Source organism: Zerene cesonia, chromosome 7, assembly GCF_012273895.1.
Source record: "Zerene cesonia ecotype Mississippi chromosome 7, Zerene_cesonia_1.1, whole genome shotgun sequence".
Taxonomy (NCBI): Eukaryota; Metazoa; Arthropoda; class Insecta; order Lepidoptera; family Pieridae; genus Zerene; species Zerene cesonia.
Genome location: NC_052108.1, coordinates 4,676,546 through 4,694,487, shown reverse-complemented (window position 1 = coordinate 4,694,487; position 17,942 = coordinate 4,676,546). Strand labels below are relative to the sequence as shown.

Genomic DNA, 17,942 nt, shown 5'->3' with positions numbered 1-17,942 from the left:
GATACATTTTTTCCTTAAAACACAATATTTGCATTCATAATATTATAAGTATAACAATAAATATGAATAATCTACTAGATAATAATAAACGTGTATTTTAGCACGATTTACTGACAGAATCAACTAAACTGTCTCACTTGTATTATACAAAATATATGTAAGGAAATTATTTAAAATTCTTATCAAAAATATAAGTTAAGCTTATGGAATTAAATATTATATTGTCGCGGAGCCTTCATTGCCGTTCAAAGTTTGAATTAAATATGTCATTTGAAAGAGGATCAAAATCGAGTTGGTTACATGTAAAAAATTTTTGAATCGTTATATCTCAAAAACGCTGACTCTGAGGAATACAGATATTGATAATTCTTTTAAAATTGAATGCTTTACTATTTTGATTTGAAGAAAATGTATTTATAAAATTAAAATTTCGGTGAAAACCGCGGAAAACATACTTTATGACCTTTTACGAATTACTTTTTCCACGTACCGCATTGACGGGGAATTTTGATACCTACTTTATTTTAAATATCATTTTGAACAATTTCAGCACGATTCGAAATTTGGAATTCTTTCTTGACTGGATTGACTGAACTGGATTAACTAAATGTTTATAGAAAACAAATAGATGAGAAACGGATATCATTTGTCTATGCGTGCCATTAGACTCGTTCCGTCGCTTCAACGATTTTAAAAACGTGATTGAAATCCACGTATTAAAATGACTTATTATATTATTGTAACAGAGAAATAAATTATGATTAATACGTATTAATTAAAAAATATAATAATAATGTTGTGTCACCGTCTTGTGTATGAATATCTGTATCTGTATCCTATCGTTTTGTAATGAATTGATATGCATATTAACAACTTCATTGAACACTGATAAAAATGTACTTACATCAATCGTAGAACAACAAGTAAATATTTACTTTGTAGAAGACTATCTTCCTAGAGTCTGACTCATCTTTCCCAATAATTAAATCAACAAAATTTTAGTACGTAACGTTTGGCAAGTTCTATTTTAAACAAACAACAATAGGGTGCTGAGGCATAGGTGACATCATACAACAATGTTTAAGGAATTCACTTGGACGAAGTTGTGTCACTGACGTCACGTTCCCTGCAGACAATCAATGGCCTGAAAACTCATTTAAGCATATTTAACACGACATTTACACGTATATTGACAGCTAAAGGTCAGAGGCTTTTGAAGTAAACTAGCTATATGAACGAGTTATGCACGGAACTTTTCCATTTTATTTAATTTCCTGATATTACATGATTCATAACTTCTAGCTTGTTTGGTACAAGTTAAATGTATTACTATTGTAAATTTAGATCGATCTTAATTATATGACTGAGTATCAAACCGATGGTTAAAATTCCTAACAATAATATATATAAGAATGTAAGTAGAACGAATGTCACGTGTTCACGCTAGAACTTAAAAACTTTACCGAGTTATATATCAAAGGATAGTTTTTATCCCAGAAATCCTTCTGAATCGGGCTATTAGGATAAAACCCCGGGACTGTTAGCTGTCTTTTGCTTTATCTATGCAAGCGTAGCAGCGGTCGAAAAGCTGTATGTATAAATAGTTCTAAAAATGTGTAAATGATTATATGAAAAAAATAACATGTCATGTGTTATGTTAAAAGTTCAAGCTTTTCATTGTTAGAATGTCGTTACTTGGTTAAATAACCAAATCCAATATACTTACGGTATATTTGTTGTTATTGTGAAGTTAACAGTATATATATATAGTGAGGACTCGTTGAACCTTGAATGTCAAGTTCAAGTTCGTGTCCTAATATCCGTCACACTTTAAGGATGTACATTAATTTGAATGCGACTCCGTACGCCTCGAATGTTCTACGCTTTGTTAGATTCGTTTGATACTATTAGAAGAATTGTAAATAAACAGGGTGTTCATTAATTAAATATAAATTAGAGTTGATAATTTCCTCATTTGGTTATGTTTAATTATATAACGTATTTTTCATTTATTTCTCTCACTTCCAAAATAGATACAAAATAAAACTAGAAAGAGACCTATTTAAAAAAAGGTAACTAACCAAAGCTTAGCTTTTTTATTTTATATTGTGGTTAAAACCTGTAATTCGTAAAAGTCATGAATGTAGATGTTAAATAATATGTGTGAATATTTTCTTTAAAGTCAAAAGAGGAGACATGTTCTGTTACGTTATAGTGACAATAATTATTATTATCTATATTTAATCTCCATAGACGTGAACGTTTACGGTTACGGCTCTGTTGCTCATAAACTTTCACTGTAGGTTATATGTAAATTTATTTGAGTTTTGATTTACCCAATATTGTTACTATCTTAGTAAACTTCAATATACCTTCATTCATGGTATGATTACTCATAAAACTAATAAAACGAAAAAATTTTTGATTACAACTAATATCAAATTTATTTCAAGTAAATAACTTGAGCAAAGGTCAATTAAATGTATAATAAACACCATGTATAAGAAAACAATGATGTGCAATCTAAGTTTATTCAAGTCGCGTGCGAGTCCTGATCGGTTGTCCTTGCAAAGTGCCCAAGTGGAGCCAAGAATCGGGTGTCACCACTGTCCTTTATATACTAGCGGGATACTCCACAACAATCAGTGTTCTGTGAACAGTTGCAACAATCAATCAAAATGCTCAAATACGTAAGTGCTTTTGTGTCAATTTGTAGTTTAAACTTAAAAAGGTCTAATAGGATTCAATAATAATAATACCTACCGTGCGTACTAATAGTGTATCCGATATGATTAACTTTATGAAAATAGCACAAGTCCCTCATTCGTTACGCACTGAGTTTCAATCTAGATATTTTTTTTATATTCATATGTATCTTATATCTTTAAACGAGCAATTCTTGTATATATATGTAATTGGAATCTCGGAATCGGCTCCAACGATTTTCATGAAATTTAGTATATAGGGGGTTTCGGGGGCGATAAATCGATCTAGCTAGGAATCTTTTTTAGAAAATGTCATATTCGTGTTTTATTCGTGTTTTTTTTTCCTGACATCTATTGGTGAATAATAATACTATTTTGCTTCGTAGATATCTGGACAACTGAAATAACACATAGGCACTTTTTATACCGATATTCCTACGGGATACGGACTTACGCGGTTTCTCGCTCGCCTCCGCTCCGCCCGTATTTGTTATTATATATATATATATATATATATATATATATGTTTAGAATTTTAAACCGACTCCAAAAAAAATAGAATGTTTATTTAAATGTATTTTTTAACAGTAAGTATCGTAATTTAAACGTAGACAAAACCAGATATCATCAAAATCTGTTTAACCGTTCTCAAGTTACAAAAAATTGATCGATCAATAAAGGCTGTCATAATAAGTAATGCGGATATTTTTAAGCTTTATTCTACGTATAAATGTATATAATCATAGCTGGTGTAATACTTATATCTATTCGCTTGTTTGATTCATCAATTATTACAGTTGATATTTTTATTATTTCAGTTGATCTTCCTTGCTCTGCTGGCGTTCGCCGCCGCCAAGCCCCTGGTATACACCGCACCTGTAGCAGCTGCCTACACCGCGCCGGTAGCCGCTGCCTACACTGCGCCAGTTGCCTACTCCGCCTACAGCGCCTACTCTCCCGTTGCATACTCCGCTTACACCTACGCCGCACCCTACACGTACTACGTTTGAATGACCCGGACATGATACGAGGCTTGATGAATTTATTTAATGTAATGTGATTACTGCAATTAGGCTAATAAATTATGCCAAATATGTTTTTCTTTTATTTAACCTGACATGACCTTCTACAATTTAATAAACGACAAGAATAATAAGTATCTTGTTCGTAAATAATGGCAACAATATATGTGATAAAAATTATAATTGATAAAAGAAATCGAAAAAAAACAATTGACATTTTATTCGTAAAATGCCACTTCATTGCTTTCAAGACCATTAAATCTGTCACATGAAAAGCCCGATTAAATAAAAACGAAATAATCTGAAAGAGGTCGAATACAGAACAGACAGCTTTAACCTACTATTCGAGGCACGAACACAGATTACTTAACAGTTGGAGGTACAATTCCAACGTCTCCCGATTTTCACCAGACAACCCAATTTCTAAAGTCTATTGACCCCAAATCTAAACGAGTAAATTGTGTAGTTTATTGAAACCGACAAAAAAAAATTGCTTAATTTGTATTCAATATTATACCAAATATTTATTATATTATTATAACGCAGTAGAAACTAAATCACATTGAACAATGAGATATATATATATATTTTTTTTTATGCAATAAGCAGGCTACTGAGCTGGTGGTTCACCTGATGGTAAGCGATCACCACCGCTCATGAGCATTCGCAAAGGTAGTGCCTCTGCGAATGTGCTACCCGTTTTAAGGCGAAAGGGATAAAAAAAAGATTGACGCCTGGATAGAAGGAATAGATAGGGAAGGGTGAGAAAAAGGAAACGGCCCTCCGGTTTCCTTCTCATCGTATGTAAGTGTGGAGTACATACACACCAGCTCGCATCAGGGATACTAATTCATGAAGCGTGCTCAACTCCTACTTAAAAACAATACGCAATTGAAAAAAAAATAAACAAACATAGACAATTTGAAATGTTTCATTCATAACCTTAACCTTTCCAATGTCGAGAATAAATACTAAAAATATAAATGCGTACCGTTGGATGAATTACTCAAATAATTGTTTAGTCTGTCCGTCGGTCATTGCAATTTAACTCTAGTTCTTAAGCATTTATGTCACCACAAGGTCGTTAGAGAAAAGATGATTTCGAATACTTTAGTTCAACCATATTTGCCATATCATATTATATATTCTTTTGTTTACGGGAAAACCATTCACGAAGGCCTTGGCAATAGAATTCACAAATCCACATAAACAACTGTCAGTCTATTCATCACTTTGTTCCTATTAAGTCTGCCCAAAATATATAAGCTAGAATGTATTAGTGTCCATCAGTTAACCGTTGGAGCAGACGGTGAAGACAGCTTTCAGTTTCACAATGTTTTCTACACTGGTAAGATTTTTCAGTTTTTTTAAATAATTATACGATCGAGAGTAACTACTATTACCATAAATATATTATATGGTTATATTGAACTTATTTGCCACTGATAATATTAATGAACTGAATGTTGATTGTTATTTCTAATAACTTATTGAAATAAATTAAAAAGCCGTTGAAATTAAATAACAGTAATTCTTATAACATTTTTTTAATAGCATTATAATGCTATTTTTCAGAATCGTTATAAGAATACGTTTGAAAAATGACTACCAAAATGGACATAATTATACATGGACAATAATTTTTATATTAATTGTGCAGTAGAAAATGTGCATATTAAAAGATAAATGTGACAATATTCCTAAATACTTTTGATTGTGTATACCAATGACCTTCCTTAACGAATCCTTTAATAATTCATTAGCTCCATTACAATAATGTTGGATTTATATTGAAAGTAACACTCGATATTTTTAAATTTTTTGCATTTTGAAATGTCGTATAAATTAACAAAGACAAATGTTTTCTAGGTAACCCTTACAGCATTGATAGCGGCAGTAGCATCCGACCCAGCAGTTTATATAAGCAATGGCTATATATCGTCGCCCTTGACATCAGCGGCTCTCGTAGCTCCAGCGGCCACTTCCCTGGTTGCATCAGTGGGTCCAGTCGCACCACTAGCAGCACCTGTATCTTCCGTCGCATCAATAGCTGCTGTACCATACGCTTCAGTCTCCGACTACAGATACTCTTACGGTTCAGCACTGAGTTACCAAGATTATGCTCCAGCCGTCAGCTCTGCATTAACTCTGCCGTACGCTTTGCCTTATGCGTATGCAGCCGACTGGTACTACAGAAACTAATAAGAACCACACACAGTAATAGAATCTTTTTCCGACGTAATTACATATTATATTTTCACGTTAAATGTTATTACTTAACTACTGTTATGTTAGAATCAAATAAATGTTTTATATATTTTTATAATTTTAATTCTCTTATGAGAACATCTATAAACTTGAGATTTTTTATGGATTTGCTCCCTAACTACATTTAGATTTATTTTAATTTCACAATTCACATGATAGGGTAGAAACCAGAAGACCTTAGTATATGATATAGTTCATTGGTCACTAAATGATGAGGAAAACTACGGAGATACAACATATGACTAAAATGTCAACTAATAAAAGCTTAATTAATTTCCGTAACAGAAAAGGAGGCATACATGAAATTGTAATTTCTTGTGTTCAATTGATGTTTAGCAGTTGTCATATGGCCATTGCCAGGTTCAATACTAGTTATTTAAACCGGTACTTCAATATGGCCATATGATTATTTATCAATAACATTACCGCATAATTTACTCATAACTGGTGTATTTCATTAACACGCAATAGCAGCTTAAATATAAGTAACAATAAAATGTTGTGGATTTTTTGCTGAAAAAAATATAGATTCTTTTGAAAATGTGTTGGTGGATATTACATATGTAAATTTTGAAATACACAGTAACGGCCACTTATATAATTGCATTATTAACATAATGCTACAATAATGTACGACATACGTAAGTAAGACGTATTTGTGTACATTTTTTCATGCCTAACATGCAAATTAAATGTAAAAACTTAGTATTCCAACGAGGAATGGCAAGGAAAGCAAAATATTATATATATTACATATTCTTCATTGTATTATCAATCTATGAAATAAAAAAAATATCAGTGTGTTACTAGATTATGTTTATAGACCTTTTCATAGATTCAACTATAATATTATAGTTATGTTATAAACAACAAACGTTACATAAATACAATGACAACTATACAGGCATTTTGTCATTAATGCAAACATTTGAAATTAAAATAAGATCTTGCAATTTTCATAACTGGTATGTATTGTTTATTATAAGTGTGTCAGTTGTTTTTATGTATCTACTGGAACTTATGCAGAATTTATAGTTCACTTCTTTGTAACACGGTATTTTCTACTTCAATAACTTTTGTGTATTTTAGTAAATCTTAAAAAAAGTAAACACAACAAGTGTGAAATATTGGTAGGTTTAAATAAAAAAGCAAATTATTGTTCTATCATTTTATTAATACTTTTGGCACAACGAAGTCAATTATCGCGCTCGGGTCGATTTGGTGGAAACGAAACATATTTTACAAAAATAAAGCTATGAATGTGCTAAAAAAAGGATAGTAAAGCGGTTTTCGTAGAAATGTAAAGTTCTTGATGTGGAATTATTTAATGAAATAGTTGTATGCGTAAGGAACCGCGGCGGCATAGGCAGTGGGGACAAATCCAGGTGTGTAGTACGCAGCAGGAACCACAGCGGGGGCGGTGTAGGCAACAACCTGAGGGTCTGGTTTGGGGTTAGCGAACGCCACCGCCACGAGAGCGAAGAAAGCGAGCTGAAAATGAAACAAATGTATTAATTACTGCATGTTAAACATAATTCGCAATAGTAATTATCAATAAATCACTTGATAAATGCTTGAATATTTTAAATACTTTTAATATAAACACAACTAATAATTTTTTTACTACATAATAAAAATTTGGTGATGGTACCATATGTATATGTCGTGTTGTTGAATTTGAATAAAATTTTAAATATTCCCCGTAATTTTCAAATTGTGTTTGAATATCTGATAATGTAATTTGGGCAGTCGATTTGTGTTCACCTAATAAAATAAATTTTTATAATTTTGTTTTTATACATCCAAAAATTCCTCCACGGAGTTTACTTTTTCTTGTATCACGTATTGGTAATGTAAATATAAATAAAGTGTATGTATCCAAGAAAATATACGAGTGAAATTGATGTTTATTTTTACGTGAGTCTGAAGGGCAATCGGACAGATAAAAGGCATCAAGTACTCGAGATTTAATCCTTCTTTGCCTACATCTAAAATTATTTATCAAGTATGACTTTACGAGGTCTTTCAAAGTTCAATATAATCTACATGTGAATGTCTGTGTAATATTATGCAAATATTAAATCAGTATAAATCAATTACCCGATAGCTGAAGAATTTTTATTAAATTTTAGTTGCGCCGAAAATAAAAAGATTTAATTTTTTCACTCAAAAATATTCCGATGAGTGGTATGGGGTAAACGCAAACGTGAGTAATATAATTTCAGGCTATTACCAACCCGCATTTTTATGTTTTTTGTATATTACATTTTGTTATAAAATATCATTCATGGACCCTTCGCATTATTATAGTTTAAATGTTAAAAAAAGTGAATAGGTAGTAAGTAATAAATGTTGAAAAAATAATGGCAATATGGCTATGCAATGATTTGACCAATCGTTACAGATAATATTAAGTTCTAAAAGATGCCTTTTATGCATATTGTTTTCAATGCTGTGATCAAAGAACTTCAGCCGCTATTATTTTTGCTCTACAATAAAAGAAAGAAAAAAAGAAAAAGTGTGCTCACTACTAAACACCAAACCATAACTAAAAGAAATCGCAGCTGCACGTAAATGTTTTTTTTTTTTTCATCAGGGCCTTAACCAGCCTGTCTGATTAACAAAACTCATTTTGAAAAAGGTGCATTTGACGATATAATACACGGTATTAAAAAAATCTTATAAAAAATTAAATACGCTCTTAGTATGTATTGAACAAATAAAATACTTACGATTCTGAAGAACATTTTGTTTGAGTTCAGATGAGATTTCTCAAGTGATGGTTATGAAACGATCGCTTTACTTTATATAGATCATGCTTGACCACGCCTCAGACAGTTGTGATAACCGTCCTTGATCTTCGATGCCATAATCTATTCGATGTACTAACAAATCACTATGTAAATAATTGTATCCGCATTAGGCGGTTTTAATTTGCAATTGCGAAGGGTTCTGTACAGGGAAATTGCAATATATCTGACGAAATCATAATTTAGTGTACGCATTAAAGCATATTTGTTAACTTTTACCAGACTAAATCGATTAATTATAACAACTTAAAACTGATTCTTTGATAAACTTTTGAGAATAGTACGGGAATATATTCATTCTTCCCTATAGATGAATTTCTTCAAGAAAGATTTCTGCAAGGAGTTAAAAGAAAACAAAATGATGCCACCGGGATGTGTGGCGTCTACAACGATTCGTTTTTATATTGTTTGTTTTTCAATACAACTATTGTTATAGTGCTATATAAAAATGCACAATAAAGCACAGAAGAATTCATGCAGGCAGAGAGGTGCACCCCTCTTAAATCATTCATAATGTAAGGGAATACTATCTCAATAAATATGATGTGATGATTATATGCTTTTTTCATATTTCGCCATCCGGAAAGCCCGAATACCTTCTGTCTCTTGTGATTGTAAATATGTTAAACATCCCAAACAACTCTCTCACATCTGCGAACCTTACCCAAAGTATGTACGTATATTTTTCTTCATATTTTTCCTTTTTGAATTGTTTTCATTTAAATCCAACTAAACCGAGTCATTCGTCGACCTTTTGTGGTGATAATAGTTAAAGTAACTAATAAAGATACGGGCCTGTGATACTTTGCTTAGATCTAATTTATAATAGTATCAAATGATAATTATTATTGTTTCATATATTTATTTATTTACACCGACTACATTTTTGACGACAGCTAGAATAATATTAACATGCAATAAATAATTTATTCCATCTGTGAAGGTATATTTATCTCCCACAATTCCCGAAAGATTGGTTGTGGCGAGCTTTTGAATAGAACCAGATTACATAATAATTGCGTAGTTTGTCTGGAAGATATCCAAAATATTTATATTGCGTATTACATGCTACATTAAATTAATCGACACCTAGTTTTAACCCAGAATCCAAGACGCTAGTATACTATTAGCGATTACCTCCCCAAACACAAAGCATTTGATCACTTTTGGAGCGATTATTGAACAATCGGTTCCTAGCCTGGCTAGGTCGACTAGCTAGTCTGTATTTAAATATTATTCTAGAATCTAGAGCAATCAATAACGTCCGCGCATTAATTATAATTACAGGACGAAGAATAAAGTAAAAAGCAAATCATACATATTTAATACACATAAATATCTACTATACAATATTTGTTCGCGTGTAAGATTAATTATCGTAATATATTCAATTGCTTAGAAGTGATACTAACGTATATGGTCTCTAATTGCTTTATCTCTATTATTTCTTCGCTTCACATCGCGTAAAAAAATTATCATCGACATAATCAGATAAAGGTAAAGAAAATGTTGAATGTTCTTTTTTTATTAATAGCATAGCTAATTTAAGATATGAAGGAAAAGCGTTCAAAATAGGCTTGTATGTATTTGAATTTTAAATAATCATAAAGCATGTATGCTATATATGTAACACGTTGATTCGAAACAATATGACATGTTCTCTCATTGAAAACAATGAACATATGCGACATAAAACATAAATTTATAATCTATGCGAAGCTCAATATAATTGGAGGTTATAAAAGTAATAATATGTTTTGTATTCTCTTTGGAACTGGAATAAAAATACACAAGCATTAAAATATATGTAGAAATGTTTAATATAATTTAAGAAATTCGTCAAATGCAAAGATGCTTACATTAAAACACAAATTTTATGTTTGCATATCGCGTGCATAAAAACAATCAAGCGGAATCGAATTTTGAAAGTAAGCTCAAAGAATAAAATTTATTTTACCAAAGGAAAATCTTGTCACGACCAAAAGTGGATTGTTTAGTTGTGCAATTTTAATTTATTTCAAATGTGTAATTTAAATAAGCTCGGTACATTATAATAATTTACACGATCTTGTCCTTACTTGAAGAAGGACAATACGCGAATAAGTTATGGGCTTTTATGTGTTTATTCTCTGTTTTAACGAATAATTTTTTTAAACTTTATACTTTTTAGATGTTATTGGATTCGTTTTACTTTAATAAATATATGATTAATCATATCACACTTTAAAATGAGATTCTGTATTTTATTATTCATATAATAATTTAAAATTTAAAATTTTACTTATCCCTGCATTTAATTGAATAAACACTTACTGGATCTTATTTATAATATATGTACCTACCGAACTAAATGGTTTAAATGTATTTATACTAAATTTAGTAAGTTATAAACAATAACTGAAGTTTATTATTTAACTAGCTGTGCCGTGCGGTTTAACCCAGGGTCGAACTCCGGACAAAAGCAAATATTTATTTAGTTTATGTGCTATCCTGGCCTTTAGTTATTTTGTAACAATTAAAATCTACGACATAAGATACATCATCGAAATCCGTTCAGTGGTTTTCACCTGAATGAGTATCAAACACACGTTCATACATTCTATGCGTTTGAACATACTTTCGCGTTTATAAATATTCTAAATATTTATATGATAAAATGGCACACTTAAAAAATAAATTACATTTTTTGTCTAAATTATTTCTGTTATGACCACATCGGATAAAAAAAATCTTTAAATCCACGAAATAGAAATTAACCGACACATATGAATAACACGATACAGTATTATCATAAACACGCCATAATATGTTCATTCAATATTTATAACAGAACAAAATACTTTGCAACAGCTAAGACTATAGATTTATAATAGGTTTAAACATTCCACAAATATCGCAATCGCAACGAGTTTTGTAAGAACATGCCTAGAAAATTATAAATATGTATTTGTATGACATTATGTATACCAAGATGTAACAAAAATGTTTCAATAAATGATAAATACGACATTTTTTAATTTATATAGCAGCGCTTTTATTTATTTGCTGTCTAAAATAACAAAGGTATCCGAGACACCACTGTTAAATACTTCTAACTTTTTATATACACACGTTTATAACTTAGCTTTTCCTACGTCTTAGCTTTCCCTTAAAATGAGTATTAATTAATATATTCTTTCATAAAATTCCTTTATGTATTTGTGTATTTTATATGTTCTCTTTCACAGTAACCCGCGTAGCTTATCTGATGTATCTGATAATGAGCGATAAAGTCGTCTTTTCGCCGCGTCTTTGTCGCGTGACAGTATTTTTTAAATAAATAATGTTAGTGCGCTTCTCTATGTTTAAAATAAAAAAAAGTATTAACTGAAGTCTCAAGAATTTACATCAAAATTTTGAGTTATAACAGGAAATTAAATAAAACAAAATACAAATATAGATATCACAATATAATATTTTTCAGGCAATTTTCTTTTAATCTTACATTCAATAAACTGTTGTAACGTAGTTGACAATCATACTATATAAAGTTTTGCTCGTTATTTAACCCTAGTCTATAATTTCTTTAATAATAACCGTAACCATAGCTGTAAGGCGACCCCGCATAGGCCCCATAGCCGCTGTAAGCCAACGGGTTTGCGTAGCCTGAGTAACCGCCGTAGTACCCGGGGTAGCCAGCCGAGTAACCGTTGTATCCATAACCGGAATATAGCTGGGGTCTAGCCATAGCGAAAGCCAACACGGCGAAAAGTATGATCTGAAAACAATTAAATTTCAAACCTCATATCTATATTTTATTTATACTTGTTCATAACAAATGTCTTTATACACAAATATGTACAATAGGTACTTAGCATTGAGCAAAAATCAATCTATGGTAGATTGATTACTGCTCAATATTATATAAAAATTAATCTTAACCGTTGCAATTACACTTAAAATAATAACGCTATAATACCACTCCAAAAGCCCATATTTATCCACATAACACCTACTAAAAAAAATAACAAATACATATGATTCAAAAAAAACATGCATACAACATGAATTCACAATTGAGCTTTGATTAAACTATTTAAGACACTACTTAACAATACAATAAAGCAATACATAAAATAAAATCTCAAATATTTTACATCATCACTGTACCCGTACTTGGGTAATTTAAAAACAAATGTAATTTTTCTATTATCTCAAAATATTTTTAAATGCTTCTAACACCGCTTACAATAAAAATAAATAAATTTAAGTAAATATTTTTCTCTTTAAAACTTATGTCATAAAATTAAAATTGACTCACCAATTTAGCGAACATTTTTTTAATAAGTTTTTGAAATGGTAGTAATCCTTCTGTCCACTGGGTTCACAGCGATACTGCTTTATTTTTATGATTTTAGAAACATTTATACATCAACCGTGTCCTTGAAATGAATCGTAACAAAACAGAAAAAAACTACAAAAGATCTCATTGGGAATCAATGTAAATTATGAGCACAGAAAAACGTAGCGAGACGAGGACTACATCAACAATTAGGTAGCCTTTGTTCCATATTGAAATGCTCAGAATTATAAACAGACCCGTGACGAATATAGGTATGTATCATTATTTTTATAGTAGCTACATGTTTGTCGCGACGATTATTAGTTCTAAACCTTAAAAGTTTAACAAGTACATGCTGCAAGACTGTAATTTCAATAGATCCGCCGCTACGTGTCGAACGACACTCTTCATTATTCTAAAATCATTAACATATCATATGCATTTTTCGTCGTTATTTATGTTGTTAATAAACTTGTGAGAGTGGTGTTTTTGTTTATAATCAAGTAAATAAAGATGTTTTGTACCTAATGATAGACTGTTAGTCTAAGTTAAAGTGTAGAGTTTATAATATTTACTATCGAGCATTGATTAAGAAGGCCTCTGATAAACAAATACAGTAACTTACACGTAATTAACGATTATAAGAGAAGCTAAAAAAGTAATTAAGAAGAAAGAAGTGTGTATACTGGCATACATATCTTAAAAAAAATTACTCTTTCCGGAAATTGTACTATTTATTAAAAAATAATTTTAGCAATCGTTTCGAGATAGAAAATATCACTGCATTCTAATGTGCCCTCTAGTGGTAATGATGAGAAGCTGATTATATTTACAATTTAAAACACATTCATTTAACTTAAGTCATTATGGATAAAGAAAAAATTTACTATTAAAATAATGTTTTATTTAAAACAGATAACATATTTTTTAATTACGCCACTATCAAAAATAGATTTTATTACCTTTATTAAAGTTCCACACCCAAAGGACTAAACATCGCTATCTGTTTGTCTGTCCATCCATCTGTCACCAGGCTGTATCTCATGAACTGCGATAAATGGTTGAAATTTATAGAGATGATGTATTCCTGTTGCCGCTACGAGTGTAATAAACTATAAATTGTAGAATATTTGTGTTGCGAGTACGACTCGTACCTGACCGATTTTTAATCGCCTGTACAACCTATTTCAGAAAATACGAAAACAATCTCTAGTCATTCGGGTAGTTATTAAGTTACCTACTGATTAATTTTTCATAACACAATGAGTTCCGCTTACGCTTTTCGGTAGTTACTCGTGTTGCAAATTAGTTATACCAGCGTTATGTTATCTGTGGTTACACGTTTCACAAGAGCTATTCATGTACCAGTTACCAGATATTATTGTAAATGTATATATGTAAATAACGTTTTTCTTCACAACAAAATATATTGTTGCTGTTTTTACTGTAAATTATAACTTTAAGTTTTTTTAAATTCAAATGTTTGTTTATCTTTTCTAGTTGAACATTAATATATAAATTTTTTAAGGTCTTATTATTAATGACTTTCTTAATTTGTTGCTTAGTTGGCTAGGCATTGTAACTGCTATTTTTAAGTTATTAAATCTGATTTTTGTTAGATATCTAATAAACATTTTAACAGTTATATATATAAGAGAATAAGAACATAGAAAGGGCATAGGGCAAATGGACAAAGACTCAAATGGAAAGACTCATGAACATATCCAATTTCAGTCTAGTTGTTCCTGAGATTACAACAACGAACCCTACATCTTTGCTTTCTTACAATTATAGAAAAATAATAAAACGCCACTTTTTGTTAAATGATTTATTAATTGCTCATAATTAAATATTAGTTAACAGTGTCAAGTACTTGAAATAGATCTGATATTTTATCGCACGTAATAGTTTGGATACCCTGCGTATGCATAAGGAGAGAGAGCGCTGTATGGTGAGATGACGGAGGGCACTGAACCGGGATATAAGTAGTCGAGGCCAGCGGTGTATGTGAGCAGTTGTGGCGATGGAGCAGGGTTTGGTGCCGCCAGAGCCATGGCGAACAGAGCAAAGAGTACAACCTGAAATAAAATGTACTCACTTTAAATTACCTAAAACAAGCAAAAAATGTGCACATTCAGACACAAATAAATACCTAATTCCATTACATTGTTTTGAATATAAATAAGAAATCTGCTTGTAATCATATTTAATGAAATCAATAATTAGTAATATAATAATTTTCGACTACGTATTTTCGCTTAATAATCATATTCACTAATTATTTATTTAACCACATTGAAGTATCTGTTGTCTTTTTCAATCACTCAACACGAAATCGATGTCAATATTAGAGTTCTGACAAATAAAACGACAGCAGTAAGTGATACAAAGGAAAGGATTCAATAAAAAGAGTTCAACGCTGCACTGAGCGTCATTCATTTGACACCATACCTATACAATATAAAATATTTCTAATGAACACGTTCATTATCGTTTAATTAACAATTAACTGGGCATTATGTATAATTATTCCACTCATTGTTCAGACGCAGTTGATTATACAAGAAGTTGAGTAAGAGAATTTCAGAGAACTAAAACACAAACATTATATGGCTTACCAATTTGTAGAACATTGTTGAACTTGTCCGTGTGATTATGATGATGCTAGACTTGCTTCATATTATATATACACAAAATCAAGCCTTGAACTTCAAAATACAATGTGCTCTGTATGGTGACAAATATGTCATATGATAAATTACGGAAGCTCCTTATTGATACAATTGAAACGACTGCTGATGTTTTTTTTTATATTTGTGTTCAGAAACTATTGTAAATGAATGTTAGACAAGACGTTATTTATTCTTTAACTGAATTCAAAAGAAGTAGAGGTTCTATGCTATATTGATATGTTTGTTTTTCAGTAAGTGCATTTTTGGATGATGTCATGGTGAAATAAATATATAAATATCTTTTGGTTTTTTTACGTTCATTAATAAGTTTTGTTTTTAATTTATTTGACGATGACTTTTGTTAGTCACAACATCTTATGAAGCAGTCTTATCTTTCTAATCTCTCAAAATTTCTCATTTATAAAGCATTTCAATGCTATAAAACTAAGAATAATATCTCATAATGCACTTAATAATAAAAATAGTCAATATGATATAAATATTTTGCCAGTACTTAACAAATGCAATCTAAAGTAACTCAGTGGAGATAGTACTGTAAGCCGAATTATAGGACTATTGTATTTCGACTTTGGTTGCTAATTCTTTTGTGGATATAAAAATTTGTTGTAACCTACAACAAGCTTTTTTTTATTGAGAAATAAATCAAAATCATTGTCATGATAAAGAAATATTTTATATCAATAACTTTTAATTTAACGTAGGCATAGGCCTAAGAACATTGTTGTTGTTCCAATGTTCTATTTACATGTCATACATTTTATCTTGATACAATTAGGTTTGAAATGTATTTGTCACGCTATTGTAACCATTTTTTTCTCCCACCTCGTTTTCCGGGATTGCGTCATGAATAAAACTTCTTATAATGCTTATTATAATATCTTGTGTTTAATATTAACATATAATAGATAACTATGTGTACTCACCACATTGATTATAACAATAATTATGCCCTTAATTTGTTAAATTTTCTGTTTATGTATCGCATTAGGGAAAAGATAACATCTACTGAATTGGTAATTGTATTAATATATTCTAGTTTATAATTATCACGACAAAAATCTCTATACAAAATAACAATATATAATGTAGTATGTAGCCTTTGAAGATTTATTTTATGTGAACTCCAAGGTAGTACATATGTTCCACATATCAAATATTGTGCACACATATGTTGCGCAATATTTTAGTGCTTACTAGCAACCCGTGCTGATTTCGTACGAGTGCAATTTATTTTATACACGTATAAATCATCAAACTTAATAATCTCATAGTTTTTCATCATATTTATTGATAAAAAATCGCATTAAAATCCTTTAAAAATAGTAGCATGTATAAATACACAGAGCGGAAAGCGACTTTGTTTTATTCTCTTAATGAAATATATTTATATACTACGTAGGTAGTATCGACATTTTCCCTTCTACGATTCATTTATTAGATAATTCAAAAATCTCAATCAATATGCTCATAGGTATTCAGTTTTAGGCCAAGAATTGCAAACAGTGCGCGTGCCAGGTCAGTAAATTCTTCAACAATAGTTCATGTTTGGAATTTTAAAACGCTTTGTAAACTATCCGATCATGAATTTATACAATCAATCTGATCGTTATCGATACTAGATTTTGCAATTGCCAACACCGTATTTAAATTACGACCATAAGGAAAATATTATTTGGGATCCTTAGCTGAAAGAAAGTTTGGATTTATTTATGTTTTGATTATATTTCTTCGTAATTTTGTAAAGAAAATATATATCAGTATCCTCACTTATAATGTTATAGTTTCTTTCATGTCACAACGGAGCGATTTTATGATAAGGGTTTTGTGTCTAGAGATAGGAAGCTTTCTAGCCTCCTAACTTCAGACAAAATTGGTCTACAGATCGCGGTAAAAGTAGCCCGTATTACTTTCTAGTGCTAAATGCTACTTTTATCGTGGTAAAAGATAATATCTTTCGCTTGGGAATAACTTTGACTACCTACGCGAGTGAAGGAGCAGACGGAAAGCGAGTAATGCTGATTATTTCAATACAACAAATTTATAATATTATTATTTTATTATTTATTCTTTACAGTACATATTGCCTAAAAATAAATTGACATTGTAAAAAAAAAAAAAAAAAG

At 30.5% G+C, this 17,942-nt stretch overlaps 2 protein-coding genes and 2 long non-coding RNA genes across 4 annotated transcripts; 2 read left to right on the top strand and 2 right to left on the bottom strand.

The window, feature by feature from the left end:
* The first annotated feature begins 2,496 nt into the window (after positions 1-2,496).
* On the top strand, positions 2,497-3,799 carry LOC119828214 (pupal cuticle protein C1B-like). The gene is made up of 3 exons (XM_038350316.1): positions 2,497-2,580; positions 2,625-2,690; positions 3,524-3,799. Exons 1-3 carry the CDS (start codon positions 2,497-2,499, stop codon positions 3,713-3,715), a joined length of 342 nt encoding a protein of 113 aa, XP_038206244.1. The 3' UTR covers positions 3,716-3,799.
* A 1,173-nt stretch (positions 3,800-4,972) lies between these two features.
* On the top strand, positions 4,973-7,059 carry LOC119828349. Its single transcript, XM_038350477.1, has 2 exons — positions 4,973-5,075; positions 5,597-7,059. The coding sequence occupies exons 1-2, from the start codon at positions 5,061-5,063 to the stop codon at positions 5,927-5,929; spliced, it is 348 nt and encodes a 115-aa protein (XP_038206405.1). The 5' UTR covers positions 4,973-5,060; the 3' UTR covers positions 5,930-7,059.
* Positions 7,060-7,150: 91 nt separating this feature from the next.
* LOC119828350 lies at positions 7,151-8,863 on the bottom strand. Its single transcript, XR_005287764.1, has 2 exons — positions 8,728-8,863; positions 7,151-7,486 (listed from the first exon to the last, which is right to left on the bottom strand). It is a non-coding gene; the product is annotated as an uncharacterized LOC119828350 (long non-coding RNA).
* A 3,379-nt stretch (positions 8,864-12,242) lies between these two features.
* Positions 12,243-13,253, bottom strand: LOC119840818. Its single transcript, XR_005288329.1, has 2 exons — positions 13,106-13,253; positions 12,243-12,562 (listed from the first exon to the last, which is right to left on the bottom strand). It is a non-coding gene; the product is annotated as an uncharacterized LOC119840818 (long non-coding RNA).
* Between the last annotated feature and the right edge of the window lie 4,689 nt (positions 13,254-17,942).